The 16918-nt window shown below is 35.0% G+C and overlaps 2 protein-coding genes across 2 annotated transcripts; one reads left to right on the top strand and one right to left on the bottom strand.

Annotated features, from left to right (window-relative positions):
• Nucleotides 1-459: 459 nt before the first annotated feature.
• Nucleotides 460-2731, top strand: LOC111902270 (DNAJ protein JJJ1 homolog). The gene is made up of 3 exons (XM_023898121.2): nt 460-2268; nt 2364-2422; nt 2507-2731. Exons 1-3 carry the CDS (start codon nt 658-660, stop codon nt 2562-2564), a joined length of 1728 nt encoding a protein of 575 aa, XP_023753889.1. The 5' UTR covers nt 460-657; the 3' UTR covers nt 2565-2731.
• A 159-nt stretch (nt 2732-2890) lies between these two features.
• Nucleotides 2891-6656, bottom strand: LOC111902269 (histone deacetylase 5). The gene is made up of 14 exons (XM_023898120.3): nt 6317-6656; nt 5616-5817; nt 5384-5530; nt 5175-5284; nt 4886-5097; nt 4727-4791; nt 4489-4659; nt 4312-4398; nt 4075-4180; nt 3886-3995; nt 3593-3786; nt 3388-3514; nt 3239-3303; nt 2891-3170 (listed from the first exon to the last, which is right to left on the bottom strand). Exons 1-14 carry the CDS (start codon nt 6496-6498, stop codon nt 3005-3007), a joined length of 1944 nt encoding a protein of 647 aa, XP_023753888.1. The 5' UTR covers nt 6499-6656; the 3' UTR covers nt 2891-3004.
• Nucleotides 6657-16918: the final 10262 nt, after the last annotated feature.

Below are 16918 nucleotides of genomic sequence, written 5' to 3'. Positions count from 1 at the left end.
CGGATTTATACACAAAGGGAGGAAGAAAGTATACCTTAAATCACTAAATTACTTCACAACTTTCACCAAATGAACCAAGAAAGCTCGAGATCAAATTCTAGGGTTTTCTTATGATGAAATCGATATTTTCACAGCCCTAGCTTCTCCCGTTCATCCCATTTCCTGAAATGAAGAGCGTAAGACTCTTATTTCAGAAATTTTCACTTCCCACCCCTTATATTTGTGCTTTTTTTTTTGACAAAAATGACATAAGGTTCTAATATGTGGGATGTAACTTTGCTACTTCGATGATATTTTGTGTACAAAAACTATAATTTAATGATATATTTTGTATTAAAAAAAACAAAGATATTTTTCTCAATATTTTGGAAACTTTGTTACTTTTTTTTCTTAAAGTCATTTTCCCCATATTAAAAGGGAAGAAGCGGATACACAATTTTGTTATTTGAATCTGTATAGAACAATTTTCGTATATAAAGTTTTGAATAATTTGTCTTAAAAATTATTTAATTTATAAAAGTTTTGATATATGAAATTTTAGATTAGATATTTTATTTAGAAACCCCTGCCTAAACATGTACATGAATCATAATACCAACGAACATTAAAGGATCAAAAACCCTAGTTGACGAGACTACAACCGCTCCAACAGACACAATGACTTCGCCGGAGAAGCGATGCCTCTACGAAGTCCTTGGTCTCCAACGCGATTGCACCGCCGATGAAATCCGCTCGGCGTACAGAAAGCTCGCTCTCCAACGTCACCCTGACAAGCTAATCAAGTCCGGCGTCAGCGAAGCTGAAGCCACCGCTTCCTTCCAGGAGCTCGTCAATGCTTACGAGGTCCTCTCTGATGTGCGAGAGCGCACATGGTACGACTCTCACCGCTCTCAAATCCTCTTCTCCGGTTCAAACCCTAACAATTCATCCTCCGGCTCTGCTGTTGTCCCCGATCTCTTATCCTTCTTCTCAAATTCCGTTTACTCTGGATTTTCAGATAAAGGTAAGGGTTTCTATAAGGTTTACGCCGATGTGTTCGATAAAATCTATCGAAACGAACTGAAATTCGCGAAGACGTTAGGGTTAGGAAATGTTGTTAAAGAGGCGCCACTGATGGGTAATTTGGATAGTCCATATGCTCAAGTGAATGCGTTTTACGGATACTGGTTAGGGTTCGTAACAGTGATGGATTTTGTTTGGGAGGATGAGTATGATGCAAATGCAGGACCAAATCGGAAGTCTCGGAGGATGATGGAGGATGAGAATAAGAAGATCAGGAAGAAGGCTAAGAGAGAGTATAACGAAACTGTTAGGGGTTTAGCAGAGTTCGTGAAGAAGAGGGATAAGAGAGTGATTGATATGCAGATGAAGAGGAATGAGGAGATTGAGAAAAAGAAAGAGGAGGAAAGGGCAAGGAAGAAAGAAATGGAGAGAGAGAAAGCAGAGAGAGCAAGGTTGTATGAGGAGCCTGATTGGGCAAAAATGGAGGATTCAGATGAGGTGGTGGTGGAGGAGGAGGAAGAAGAAGATGAGCGGAAGAATGAGTTTTACTGTGTGGTGTGTGGGAAGAAGTTTAAAAGTGATAAACAATGGAAGAATCATGAGCAATCCAAGAAGCATAAGGAGAAAGTTGCAGAGTTGAGGGAAGCTTTTGAAGAAGAAGAAGAAGAAGAAGAAGAAGAAGAAGTTACAGAAAACAAAGATGATCTGCAAAGTGAAGACATTGATGATGGTGAGGTGATTGTTGATGAGGTTGAAGAACTGAAAGAAAAGTTTGAAGAGGTCATAATTGAGAAGGAAGAAACAGCTCATGATGAAGAAAAAGATGATGATGAAAATAGTTTAGAAGCAATGTTATCTTGGAATAAGAACAAGAAGAAGCCAAAAAAGAAAGTTTATGTTGAAGTTGAAGAGGAAGAGGTAGATTTGATGGAGTATAATAACAAGAAAGGTAGAAGAAAGAGAGGAGGCAAGAAAGATACAGCTACAAAACCAGAAGATGAAGAACAACAAAAAATAGATAAACCTGAAATAAGTGGCAATGCTGATGTGGACAACAAATCTGATGATGATGATGATGGTTCACATATCGAAAAACCATCATCATCATTATCCAAGCCTTGTGTAGAAACTGAGACCAATGTTGAAGAAGCTAATGAGCCCAATGTAAAGATTAAGGTTGTCAAACAAGCTCCAGCCTCAAAGGTTATCAATAAAAAAGAAGGGAATTCAAAAGGAAAAAACTCTACTAGAGGCAAAAAACAGAAGGTATTATTATTATCAGTTAAGGTTATTAATTTCTTTATTACCAATATAATTTGTTTGGTTTTTAATATTACGTTACATAATATCTTATTACACAGGCAACATCAAGAAATTCTGGGCATGAATGTGATACTTGTGGAGTTAATTTTGATTCAAGGTACACATAAGAATTAAGATTGCTACATTTTATTCCTAATCTGTTGCCATTTGGTCTTAATATTATGGTTGTTTCCAATGTCAGGACCAAATTACATAAACATTTGAGCGATGAGGGCCATGCTGCTATTAAATCAAGATGAGTACCAATTTTGTTTTACAATTTTACCCTTTTGTAGAGTAGGGTTCCATCTTGCCAGATTGGTGATAAACTATATTGGAAGCTAAAGGATATGCTAAGTTTATTGTAGTTGTAATTGTATTGGTAATTTATATTCCAATAAAAGCTAAAATGTTCAATTTTTTATAATCTTTATTTGCATCTGTTATAGAATATATATATATATGAACACACTTTGTTTATTTTCCAGGTTGAATTAAAAAAACAAACCAACATGTAGCGTTGCCTTTTCTTCTATTAGTCTATATAAGTAGTTAGTTCAACCCAAAAACAATCATAAACAACCAATTTCAAATGCAAAAACCAGAAGTTCAATCATATCACAATCTCATCGTTTTCATCACAAATTCACAATATCAATTATCATAACTACTTACTAGAAATTTACGTAATATGATGAAGTCATAAAGGCTTAGTAGATGCTTCATTTATGTAAGCAATGGCTTCATCTTCTGACAACTGCTTTCCCATTACAAGCCCTCTAATCAAAGTATCCGCATATTCTTTAGCTGGTGGACGCAATGGTATCTTCCCAGATTTAAACCCCTCGACTTGATCAACTCTACACCTGGATTTTAACCAAAAAAAACATTTCAAAAAATAATAATAATAATAATAATAATAATTTAAGCTTACGTCATTGTCAGAATTGGAACACCCTTTTCTTTTCCCAAGTAGACAACATTATGATACCAACCATCCTACACACACAACAAACAAACAAATGTTGTTAACTACAAAATACGATGAATTGTTTTCAATTTCAATGGCATATATATAAATACCTTGAGAGCTTTCAAAGAAATGTTGTTTTTGTTTTCAATGGAGTTTAAAGCATTCAAATCAAAGAAAGGAGAAGTGGTGTCACTAGAGACATTCTCCTGAAGCAAAACATCGTTGAACTGCTCAAGACTGCATGGAAATTTAAATTTCAAATTAAATAGTATCCGCTTTAAAAAATAAAAATGAATTTAGTTAGAAGTTACACACGTGATTCTATAAAGACACATAAAGGTTTTGTCATGATTGTTGGTTTGAGGATTAAGGAAAGCAACACCTCCTGGACCCCACGTAACAGTAGACTCTCGACCGAAGAATAAACGATGAGGAACAGTCTTCCATAACACCTCCTTTGGTTGACTTTTGTCAACAGCTCCTTTACATGCTCTTCTCATGCCTTCCACCTACAAAATTCCAATATTAAAAAAACTAAAAACTTATACTTGGCTATGTTCGCCAGAATAGCTGCTAGCTGATAACTATAAAGCTTGCTCTTTACCTACCTGGCCACCTTGTATATAACATTGGAATCTTGACTCGCTCATGTTTGATCCAAAAGAAGCATACCAAACATCAACTTTCGACAGCTCAGATCTCCAATCTTCAACTTTATCTACATTTAGTTTCCAACTTACCACATTAAAAAAAATTGTAAAAATAGATTAGGGAATATAATAAATTAGCTGGAGTACCATGAGCATCATCATCACTAACTTTGAGTTTAGAAAGTGGTATTGTAACATCATCTTCTGATACTTCATCATCATCATTTTCATCTTCTGACTCTGAGCTGTATGTCTACAACCACATGACTTTGAGTTTAGAAAATGGTATGATGTATGATGAACATACATCATACAATACATGGCCTCAACTCAAATCAATAAACACACTACAAAAAAAAGACAAAAAAAAAAGGCTTGGGTTACCTTAACTAGAGGTGTTACTTTACTGGTTAACTTCTCAGGTAACTTCTCTGCAAGTATCGGCCAATAAGCACTCAATTCCTCACGAACCTGAACACATATAATAAAAAAAAATGAAAATTTCCCAAATTCAGAAAAGATTAAACAAAATTTAAGATTAAGATGTTTACTTATACTTACCTCTTTGATTATTCTCCAAGTGGATTCAAATGGATAAATCTCATCAGGTTCAACAATTTGTTTGTCTTCTAACAAAACTTGTACACAAGAAAGTACTGAATTTGCTATAGAGTTGAGATTGTATCCTCCTTCCAATGCCATAACTATCTTTCCATTGCTAAACTCCATCAACTAAACAAAACCATCAACCACCATTAAATAAACCTTAACACAATTTTATGACTTATTTTGTGCTAACCTTCTTCAACAATATAGCAAAACCATGTGGTGTGATACGACAGCCTCCAAGAGGATCACCAATAGCTGTTTAAATAAACAAAAAATTGAAAAATTATAGTCCCAAAAACATAATTTTATGATCAATAACAGTTAGTAGAAGTAGAAGTGTAGAAGTAACCTGCATCAAATCCTGCTGAAACTAGAATTATATCAGGTTTAAATTCTCTTGCAACAGGGATCAATATATGGTTCCATGCTGCAATATAATCTGCATCACCACATTTTCCATTCTCCCATGGAACATTTATATTGTATCCTTCACCTTCTCCCTCACCCTTCATGTCATATGATCCATCATCACCACAGGGATAAAAAGTCCCATACTCATCCCTGCATTATTTTGTATTCTTGTATTAATATTTGAAATTTATCATTTTTACTTGTATTATTGGTAACTAATCATTTACCTGTGTACAGAGAAGAACAACACTTGGGAGTCCTTATAGAAGGTCTTTTGAGTACCATTTCCATGATGAACATCCCAATCAACGATTAGTATCTTGTTAATACCTAATTCCTGCAACATACATAAGAAGATTTAAGTTAGATAATTCATAAGATTGTAGTCAATTGTTGATTTGACAAACTGTATGCATCGATCAGTGATCATTCTTACTTTTTGGTTAAGGAGAAAGCTTGTTGCAATTGCAATGTTGTTGAATAAACAGAATCCCATTGGTTCATTTTCTTCTGCATGGTGTCCAGGAGGTCTAACAATGGCAAATGCAGAGTTTAGTTCACCTTTTGCAACTTTTGCAGCAACCTGTTGAACAAATTGTATAGTAATATTATAGTTGATTGCAGATATGTAAATGTATAAGAGCTTAAATCAGATATGAGCTTCTTACATCAAGCACAGAGCCAGCAGCAAGATAAGCAGATTCTGTTGAACCTTCATTGAAATATATTGAATTCAATTTTGCAGAAATCCTGTCTCTTTGTGAGGCCAATTTCTTGGAGCTTATAGTCTTGATCAAATTGATGTGATTACTGGTGTGAACTGCTGCTATGTATTTGTCTTCTACTTCTTTGGCGTCAAAGACAACACATCTGGAGTGTACAAATGCATGCAATGTAAATCACAGATACCTCATAAAATGAGTTAACCATTACTACAGATACAAAAATAGGTTTCTCGTGTTCCCAAGAGAAAAAAGTATTGAGTATTCTACCCTAGTACAAGAATTAAAAAGAACTTTTTAGGGAAGCAAGCCAGTGTTGTAGTAAAAATGAAGAGCATTATGATGAATAACAAAATCTAGTACTAGAAGCATAATTATGTCTCAAAATGACGTAATTGTCAGTTTCATGGCAAGTCATCTCTATCTGTGGATATGATCACTTATAAGGGTTGCTTTAATCTTCAGTCATATGAGTTGCAGATTTCATACAACATACAGAACCTTATGACCCGAGAACAAATTTATGTGACTTCGACACTATCTGACACTGTAATTTCATCTAAAATCGCTTAAAATTACATCAAAACAAGGTTACATTTACATGTACTTGAAATATCCAGCGTGTGTGCTTGTGTAAAAGAACTCACCTCTGAGGAATGTTAGCGGACATGAGTTTGTTCCAAATAGCACGAATGCGATCGGGGTTTTCGGGATGAGGTTCGCCTGTAGGTGTCGAATGCTTACACATCCGTTCATCATAGACCAGCCCCACACGACGTAGTTCTCCAGACGCCGATGATGAAACTTGAGCTCCAATTCCGGACTCCATTGACTAAGAAATTGAAAGAGACTGATCAAACGGAGGAAAATTGTGCGAGTTGGGTTTGAAATTTGAAAGATATTTCACGGAAGCCGTAACCGTGATGGCGTCTCCCCTTCCACTATTAAAAAGCTACAATCCCCAATCAAGCCTGGCTTTTTTGGTATCTTTGACGTCCAAAATGTGGAATACCATAGATAATAATAAAAATTCAATAAATTTAACTAACATGGTATAATTCATATGATCGCAAAGAATCAATAACAAAATTAGCAACTTATTCTCTATTTAGTAAGTGTAATTTATTATATTAAATATTACAATGTTTTTTTTTTAAGAAGGAACAAAGTTGGTATTTAAAAAAAAAGGAAAAGTAATTGTATTATTATTAGTTTTTGATGATTTTTGACATTTTATAATTCCCTAATCTAATAAATAAAAACAATTTTGGCAAGTGGCATTCTATTCTATTAGCCACCCTAAGCTTTTTTTTTTCGCGATTTTTAGGTTTCGCTACACCATGATTTTGAAACTATTCATGCAAAAAAGGATTATATTTTTGTTTTTATTGAAACTCGATCTCCTTTTTTTCTAATTGTCAAATATGAGTAATAAGATTACTCTTAATTGGGTTGGTTGGCTTCCAATACACCTTAATATCTTAAACTAGTCGTTTTTTTGCTAAGTACCTTGCTATGCTTTTTTTTTTAATAAATAAAATAAAGTTTTGACGTTACAAAAAAAGTCATAGATGTCATTAAGTATATGATAGGATGGTTCATGACTTTCAAATCTATGTGTCTTGACTTTAGTCTACAAGAAAAGAACTTGTAGTGTTTGAAGAATGTCATAAATACTATTTAGTGATATAAAGATCAATCGTAATTTATTCAGTTTAAATTAAGATTCTAAATTGTGTGAAGCGTAACGTGTCGACAATGTCAGGTCTCAAGGTTTAAAAATCATGATGTTTTCAAGGTGTGGCTTAATGCTATAATTTTTGTAACATCCCAAAAATCACAGCCAAAACTTTCATTTTTAGATTAGTGTGTATGTTAACCATACATGCTCCACTAACAACTTATTAAAGAAATAATGTGCGTTTTCATGGAATAACATACGTTTCACATTTTTTCTAAAGTAACTAGAGTGTGATTTTAAAATAAGGTTCTATTACTTTATAACATTAGACTTTTAATGTTCATTATGTCTTATCAAAACTGTTTGGCAAACAAACATCTACCACACAAAGGAGCGGTTGGTGGAAAGAACAATGATTTTGAAAATTGTTTTTCACAACGTGAACACCTGGTTCTCATGACGTGAGATCTGCTAGATCCAGGTTTTCAGATTTTCTTGTCTAATATATGATTTATAGGGTTGTTAATTTGTAATTATCTGTTTCAATATATGACATAATCTGATTTTTGCCTATATTAGATAATTAATTAAAACCCTGAATGTTAGGAGAGATATATTTAGACTTGATAATAATTAATTATATGATTAATTAATATTTTATTTATGGATCACTACTACAAAAACAGTCTTTTACGACATGAAATGCGTGTTGTAAAACGCTCATACGACATGCAAATATGTGTCAAGGAAGACCTTGTTATAACGAAAGACGACACGCTTTTGCGCGTCGTCTATTTATGACACGCATTTATGACGCACATTTACGACATGCATTTACGGGTTATATGATGAGTCTCAATAAATGATCTTGCAACTGAAATTTCGAAATTACCCTTGACCATTAAATCGATGCTTTGCATATCCTGGGTCTTGATTCTCTTCCTAATTTTTTACCCTATTTCGTATTCCGACGCCTGATTTTTTGGATTCAACATTTCCTGAATTCCATTTAATCTCTTTTGAAATCACGATGATTTTTTCTTTGCAAATTAGGAATGTAATCCTATGTAAATTTGAAATTGGTGGACTAGGGCTTCTATCATAAACATTCGATTCAATACATGTCTCATTGGAACCCTCGATCTAATCAATGGTTGATGGTAATCCTTGTTCTTCTTCTCTGGATTCAAGGAAATGTCTCATGAAGCCATGATCGTCTCCCCTATTGACGTTTCTAGGTAAGCTTATTTAAATTTTTTGTATGAATATTGATTTATGAAATACATATCTTGATATGATCTTCTGTTTCTCCTCTTTACTTCCCCTTCTTTCTCTCCATCTCTATATTTTTCGTTATTTTTTGTTTATTTTTCGAGAATCAGACCCGATGACATAAAAATGGAACTTCATAATGATATTGGGTCATCAAGAAGGGTTTTGATTTTGCAGGTAAATTTTGAAGCAATATTTCTTTGCTAGATGATTTTGAGTTGTATTTATAGGTTTTGTTCTCCAAATTGGATAAAGGTCATGAACAAAGTTTTGATCTGGATGAAGGCCATAAATTTTTTAATGTAGGCCATGAATGAAGTTTTTTTTTTCTTCCATCAATATATCAGTTAATTAATGCGTTAAGGTAATTGATTTTATTTTCATCTCCTTATTTTCTCAAAACCAATGTTGTAGATTGAAGAAGAATGGGTCGATTCTGTCAACTCTTTCCGATTTAATGGGTGAAGGTAATTGATTTTATTTTCATCTCCTACTTACTAAGCACGAACCTGTAAAGAAAGTTATTCATTTTATATGTTTGATTAAATGTCTTAATTAAGTTAAAGAATTATTTTGCTATGTTTTGTAGGGGAAGTGTAAGAGGATGATACACGAGATTTCACTATATCAATGACACTTTTACCCAATACTAATGATTTCAGAATGGGTCTCTTTTGGTTCATTAAGTTAGTTCGTTATTGACAGTATAAAGGGATAAATTGTTACATTGGTAACTTTAAGACCATATTGTAACCTTACTTGAAGTGCTTCTTTTTTAAGGTACTTGCCTATGCGTGGGTTTCTTGGTTAATTCACCAGATGAGATAAAAAAGGCATGGATTTATACTTTAACCAATAACAATCCTCAGGTAAATCCAATAATGATCCTACAGCATAATATTGTTTTTTAATTATCTTACAAGACCACTAGAGTTGCAGAGTTTTGCGTCCCAACTGCTTTGGTGAAGTTTCGTTGGAGTCAATCTCCTATTCATACAGCTGATCTTCCCTTACAATGTTATTCTCTGATTTTCTCTTTTTTATTTGTTATGGTGATCTTTTAATTGAAAGAGGTATTGATAATTTAGTTTGCGGACAAAATGTGTATTGCTGGAACATTTGGGTACCTTGCTGGTTATGAGTTTTTTCTTCTATTTTAGACATACTTGAGACGTCGTCATTAGTCATTTTTTATAATTTTTGCATCTGTTAAAAGAACTCTTTTATACAATGAAAATATAACATATATATATATATATATATATATATATATATATATATCATTATTATATATGAAAACCTTTTTTTTATAAGAGCGCGTATGGCGCGTGTGATGATGTTTTGGGAAGCCATGTTTCACCAAATCCATTGCCGCTTCCTTCAACCAACGCCTCCATTCATCAACCAATGTATCATGTGGCGCCTTTACTTGAGACACGCCTCTTACTTATTCTCTTTCCTTCCCTTGCTCACAAGTCACAACAACAAAGCCTCAAAGCCCTAATTTTTGGCAAATGACAAGCGGAAACTCTCTGAAACCCCTTTCTTTGGGCGTGTGTTCCCGACTTTAACAATTTCACGTCCCGCCACGTAACCCATCTCCGTAACAATGCAACTTTAACACAAATGTATCTTCTTTCCCTCTACAACGTTTCACTTTTACATTCTTCACAGATCCACTCAACGATTCCCTTATTCTCAAAATGAAATCTATGGCTTCCTACCCACAAGAATACCAACGACCATCAATAAAATAAAATAAAAACTAATTTTAGGTACAACAAATCTCCATTCATCTCTGTACACGCTTGATCATTGATTGATCTTTACCGATTTCCTAAATACAACCTTATTCTTTCTCTAGGTTCTTTCTGCGTGTTCATAGGGTTTCAAAAAATGACACATGGACATAAAAGGGAACAACGCTATGTACGCCGATCCACAATGTCCATCCCCACCGCCTCATGTTGGGTTGCCCGTATCCGCCTTCATGTTTGAAGATTTGGATTACGTTACTACAAATTGAATCTGCTTTCGTTCACTCATCCAACGATTCTTCTTCAATTTCGTTTTGTTCATCCTCCTGAAGAACAAAATTGGTTTTATTAAAAAAATCTCATCTTGCTTGTGTATTTCATCAATAATCTCTTTTCCTTTGTTGGTTTTCTTGATTCCCTTTGATGCGTTGTTTCTTCGTCTAATCTCAACCCTTTCACAGAAGAAGGCATGAAGTGCAAGCAGAGGCAAGCACGTGGGTGTAATTCTAGATTCACAGGGGTTTAGCAGGTACTTACTCCAGCTTTCTTTTTCCATTAACCATAACTCCATATTTCTCTTCAAGATAACTCATACCACAACCCTACTCAATTAGAGACTACTGCTTCTAGGATCATCGGGAAAAAAGCATCTAATAGGTATGTACGTGTTGACTTGTTGACCATCTTTGTGTGATTGGACTTTCATCTCAATTAACCATGCAATTTCGTCAGACCCACCAAAACCCTCTTGGAAGCTTTTAAAATCAAACATTATTATGCATCAAAATCCTAAGTGTCAGACCATTGAAGTAAGTAAATGAGAAGCAGTACTTGAGGCATGGTTCTATGTGTTTGCGCCAGGGTGCTCAACTATCACCAGTTTCCAAGACTTCTATGAACAATTCGCAAAATGAGGACATATAAGTCTTTGGAGTCACTTTATAGCACACATACTAACTGTTGTATAAATGCTCAAGGGAATTGTGAAAGATTTTGGTAATGACTTCTGATGAGTTTACTTTGCTTTTCAGTATTTTGTTTGTATCTCAAGTATGCATTCCAAATTGGGGATTTTATGTCTGAATAATAATGTGTTAATTATGTTTTTAACTGAAACTAATAATTCCGACTGAATTGAAATTTTTTGATATTAGTTTGTTCCTCCATTTGATTTGAGGGTTTTTTTTAATGGTTGAGTTTTGATGATCTGAATATTGAAATTTTACCATCATTTTCAGAAACCATATATAATGATAATTTCATGGAGTAAATGGTAAAATAGGTTTCCAGCAAGCAACATGTTTGGAAATGTAAACTAACAACAAATTTCTTATTTTTGGTTTATAGGGATTAACGCCTCTGAAACTTTTTGGATAAATGATTCCAACTGCAAGTTACTCTCTATGTTAGCCTTTGAAATTGCTTATCTTTCACAATTCTTGCTCTTTTGCATATTGGTAATAACAAATCAAAATGACATACGTGATGTCTGACACCACAGTGGATGGATTTTCAAGATTGTGATATGGGCTTTGCTTATCACCCATTTATTTTCCCTTTATAATCAAGTCGTAGCAGTCTATGGTTAGTACCCTTCCATTAATTCTCGCTTACATGCCCAACATTGTCAATATAGCCCTTAGTATTATGAAAAGGAAAAAGAATTAGAAAAAAGTCAAGGGTATATAAGTCATTACAGTACATCCGTAGTTATTGCTTAGTAGATGTTACATCTTATGTTGGAATGCATCATTTTGTAATTCAAAAAGCTAGCCACTTGGTAGAGATTTTGCTTCTTAGATTGGAGTCCTTAAGTTCTAATCTGGACATTGGCGAATTTTACTAATCGTTCAAAAAAATATATGTTTGACTCAAAAGTCAAGCAACAAAAAGTATTACCAATAATACAACCATTTAAGGTTACCTCACCTCTACATTTGTGATTTGTACAAAGTGTCAAACTGGCCTTAAGTGACAACTATGGACAAGATGGAGAACTAATCCACAAAATCACCACCATTTATGTGTGTTTTTACTAAACTCTCATAATCCCATGAAAAAGATGCATTCCGACGTAAGATTTTGTTAACAAAAAACAAGAACTGGTTTTTGCAATTATAAAAGTCGATAATTTTTCCATAGTTGTATAATGATCCATTACAGCTGGAAAAAAAAAGATAAGGCATTTGAGGAATTAGTTGTAATTATGGAGTAAGAAAGGATATCACCTATTTGGAAAGATTAATGGAATGATTAACTTAGGGAACTGAATTTCATTTATATATTTTGATTAACATGATTTAGTAATGGTAAGATTTTATATCCAACCATTGAAGTTCAAAATTAAAATAGATTACAGAGAAGTTGGTAATATGAATTTGTATTAGTTATCGTAAGTATATAGGAATGTGTTATTTATATGACATGGAACGTTTTGAACTCTTACGTAACATGTACTTTCATTTATTTGTTTAACTATATTTCTTGGATGCATCAAAATCCAAAATTATATGAAAAATTAAAACCAAACTTCAATTGAAAGATTAAACACAATCGTGTAATGCATTAACGTGTAATGCGATAAATAGTTGTCTATAGCAGTGGCACCCATTAAAGATTATTTTTAATTACTATCAATTTTGTCAATTAATCTTGAATCCACTTATTTTTAATGAACTAGATCTTCAACTTGCTTACACGTAATGATGGCCAAAAATCTTCACATGTGACCGGTACGCCAACGATCATAACATGTTTTTTGCTAGCTTCACCTTTCTAGCATAATGTTTTAATTTTACAACAAAAGTAACACTACAAGTTATACTCAATGGGTATAAGCCCTAAAAGAGAAGATTTAAGGAGGATAGTAATGTGCTTGTTGATTATAAAAAGATACTTCCTTTTGTATTTTCTAATTCATGCATTTACATTGAAAATCCATTCATTTATAGCATTGTACTTTCATTTTTTAGTTATTAACACAATGTACATTAGATAACGGTAACATAATACATTATTACTCTCCGTGGGTCGTGCTTAGCACGAGCCTCAAAATTTTCTAGTATATATATATATATATATATATATATATATATATATATATATATATATATATATATATATATATATGGCATTTTGGTGTAAATAAGATGTGACCTCTTGTAACATTTTTGATGTACATAGCTTTGGGGTACTTACACCATAAGTGATACTTACATCATCTTCGGTCCCATTTTGCCTATTTAATATCATAAAGTCCCAATACATTTTTTATGTATATAGCATTGTAATAAGAGGTGTGTATATATTCTCCTTCTTTCAACGGCTGCACATTTATAAACTTAAAACCCTTTGTCTACTATATCATACTTTCTTTTAAAAAATAATCATCTATGCAAGCTTCTTCTCACTATATCATTGTGCACCATTTTGCCTATATAGCAGACCAATTAGTGAATTACATGATTGTTATTTCAACTTTGAAAAATAGGTTGTTATTCCAAGTATTTTTAGAGGTTACTATTTCAACCTTGATAAGTAGTTTGCTATTCCAAACCTTTCAACTTTCCTAGCCATCTAGACTAAATATTTTATCCTTTTGAATCATCAGACACGTCACCACTGGGTTTTTTGGACTACCTTTGAAATACATGTGTTTTTTTCCTGAACTTTCTAGCATGGAACATGTGAAACTCTATGTGTAAATAAGTAATATATTTTTCTTAAACTTGATTTGGCATCTACATGGATCCATGGAAGGCTACGACTATTGGTCAAATTTCTAAAATGCCCATCAAGAATGCACCTGCACTTGGTGTTGTTTCTATGATGTATAGCATCCTATTTTTAAAATAGCATCTTACTTTTGGATGGAAGGATTTTATATGCTTTTAACACTATGTGAATGCTACATTACTTCCATGTGTGTTTATAAATACTATCAAAGTTTGAGATTGTTGATTTAAAGAAAAAAAACAAAGTTCAAACTTCACTGTTAAATATTTGATTACGCTTTCTTAGTGTTTAGTAAATTTAATTTCAACAATGCCATCAATTTTCTATTAATTATTGTTTTATTTTTCAGGGACTAAAATTGGATAAAGGCACAAATTGATCAAAGGAAGTATAACAATTAAAACTTGATGGGGCCAACATAGTGGCCGATACATTAATCCGCAAGACGGCAGGGTCCCCGATTGAAAACATTTGTATGAGGATGATAGTGATTTCTCCTTTGTTGGATATGATCAAGGAAGCCCAGGTAGAGGGAGCAAAGAAAGAGAATTGGAAGATAGAGAAAATACGGGGACAATATCCTTTGTTTATTAAAGATAGTCGTGGCCTCTTGACGCAGTGTGGCCGGGTATGGGTACCCGTGACAGGGGGAGTGAGACAGAGGCTATTAGAGGAAGTGCACAAGTCCAAGTTCTCTATACACCCAGGGGCTACGAAACTGTATAGGGATTTGAGACTGAGTTATTAGTGGCCTCGTATGAAGCGGGAAATCGCCTGGTTCGTAGAGCGGTGCTTAACTTGCAGGAAGGTCAAGGCAGAGCATCAACGGCCTCATGGCAATGTTCAACCACTACCTATTCCAATGTGGAAGTGGGAAGAGATCACTATGGACTTCATCACGAAGCTACCCAGGACGGCGAGGGGCGTGGATGCCATATGGGTGATCATAGTCAGACTGACAAAGAGTGCCCACTTTATTTCGATCACCGAGAGTATATCTGCAGAGAAATTAGCAGATATTTATGTTCGAGAAGTGGTGGCTAGGCACGAGGTGCCAGTGTAACATCCCAAAATTCGAGACCAAAAAATTCGTTTTAATTAAGTTATTACATAAAATAGTTCATCAAAACACTGCCAAAATCATTTCAATACATAAAACCATAATATCATGTCTCGTAACCAAATCATCTGAAATAAAAAAACATCATAGTACGATCCCAGAAAACTCTCAGCAAAAATCATAAGTGTGCGTGTGTGATGCGCTGCTACACCGCTGACTCCTTCCCCTTGGACGAAGAGGTACATGAAACCAAAACTGAAACTGTAAGCACAAAGCTTAGTGAATTCCCCCCATCATACCACATACCATACAATCATATAGCATACATAATGTTGGGCAATTCTGGGGCGCCCGTCCTACCCATGTCAAGCCATTCTGGGGTGCTGACCTACCCATGTCAAGCCATTCTGGGGTGATGGCCTACCCACGTCAAGCCATTCTGGGGTGCTGACCTACCTACGTCAAGACATTCTGGGGTGCTAACCTACCCTCCGGTATATCTCAACCGAACACGGGGACTATTTCACCCCTATTATTAACACATAACATCATATCATGATCATGCTGTCAGACATATCTGGGGTGTCTAACCTACCCATTGGTCCTAGCGACCGAATCGGGGACTAGTCCCCTTCTACTGATACTATCTCATATAACATGGCAATTAGCAAACTAGCATACTCACATATCTGGTAGTCTAGCATACACACATATCCAACAATTAGACCATACAATTATCACAAAGACAATCATCACAAAGACAATCATCTCAAATATAACTCTTACTAGTGGGCCGACCTTGGTGCCTTAGACCCACTTCTACTGGAAGGTAACTCACCTCGATATCGTGTAAAGTCTAAACTGTCCTTAGCGTGAAGGTCGGATCTCCTCGACTCCTCAATCCCTACACACAACCCTCAAATCATCAAACAGAACATACAACCCTAACCAGGGTCAATACCAAAACCAGGCAAAGTCAACGTTGGTCAAAGTCAATGCCTAGTTGACCTGACTCGCCAAGTTGGTCTACCAACTCGTCGAGTCCATACTCCATTAACCCGCTCTAACCCCGACTCCACTCGTCGAGTCTAGCGAGAACTCGTCGAGTTTTCCTTCATTCAAACCATCGGGACCATCTTCATCCGACTCGTCGAGTTCTTCCTTCAACTCGGCGAGTTCATCTCCCTCATAAGAACGTGTCCAGTCTACGACTCGCTGAGTTGTATAAACAACTTGTCGAGTACATCTTCAAAGATTGGGAGATTGTCTTGGACTCGCCGAATCTGCTCATACACTAGTCGAGTCCCATGATTCCCAGGTCCCTTTTCGCATCTAAACATCTACGGGACTTCCTCCCAAACAACAGGTCCACCCACAAAAAGGATTTGGTGGTCATTACACCGCGACTCGTCGAGTCCCAAGAACACCTCGTCGAGTCCATCATTGACCAACACTATACAGTCGATTTAAATGGGTCTTAATACCACAAAATCATAGATCTGGCCTCCTAATGTCCATTTCATACGTAAAGTTCCAAACTTGGTACACATGCAAGGGGTATTTGGCCCAAAAAACCATAAAAGATGGCCTCCAAGGTGCATGGGGTGTTCATGGCAGCAAAATGGGAACCTTTGTGCCATAAAACCCCCTAATAGACATGGATCTAAAGCATACACTGACTTCCAACACTAAAACTCGAATACCACATCTCTAGGGCTTAGAAAGATGTAGGAAAAGGCCCAAA

The sequence above is a fragment of the Lactuca sativa genome, chromosome 4 (assembly GCF_002870075.4).
Source record: "Lactuca sativa cultivar Salinas chromosome 4, Lsat_Salinas_v11, whole genome shotgun sequence".
NCBI lineage: Eukaryota > Viridiplantae > Streptophyta > Magnoliopsida > Asterales > Asteraceae > Lactuca > Lactuca sativa.
The sequence above is the reverse complement of the archived record's forward strand: the minus strand, read 5'-3'. Positions and strand labels throughout refer to the sequence as shown.

Bases quoted from the DNA above. Each gene is read 5' to 3' on its own strand.
- LOC111902270 (XM_023898121.2), top strand. From the start codon at position 658: ATGACTTCGCCGGAGAAGCGATGCCTCTACGAAGTCCTTGGTCTCCAA. The intron at 2,269-2,363 runs GTATTATTATTA...CTTATTACACAG, and splicing joins CTAGAGGCAAAAAACAGAAG to GCAACATCAAGAAATTCTGG. The intron at 2,423-2,506 runs GTACACATAAGA...TTCCAATGTCAG, and splicing joins GGAGTTAATTTTGATTCAAG to GACCAAATTACATAAACATT.
- LOC111902269 (XM_023898120.3), bottom strand. From the start codon at position 6,498: ATGGAGTCCGGAATTGGAGCTCAAGTTTCATCATCGGCGTCTGGAGAA. The intron at 4,660-4,726 runs GTTAGCACAAAA...GGTTTTGTTTAG, and splicing joins TTGCTATATTGTTGAAGAAG to TTGATGGAGTTTAGCAATGG. The intron at 3,787-3,885 runs GTAGGTAAAGAG...GGAATTTTGTAG, and splicing joins GTTATATACAAGGTGGCCAG to GTGGAAGGCATGAGAAGAGC.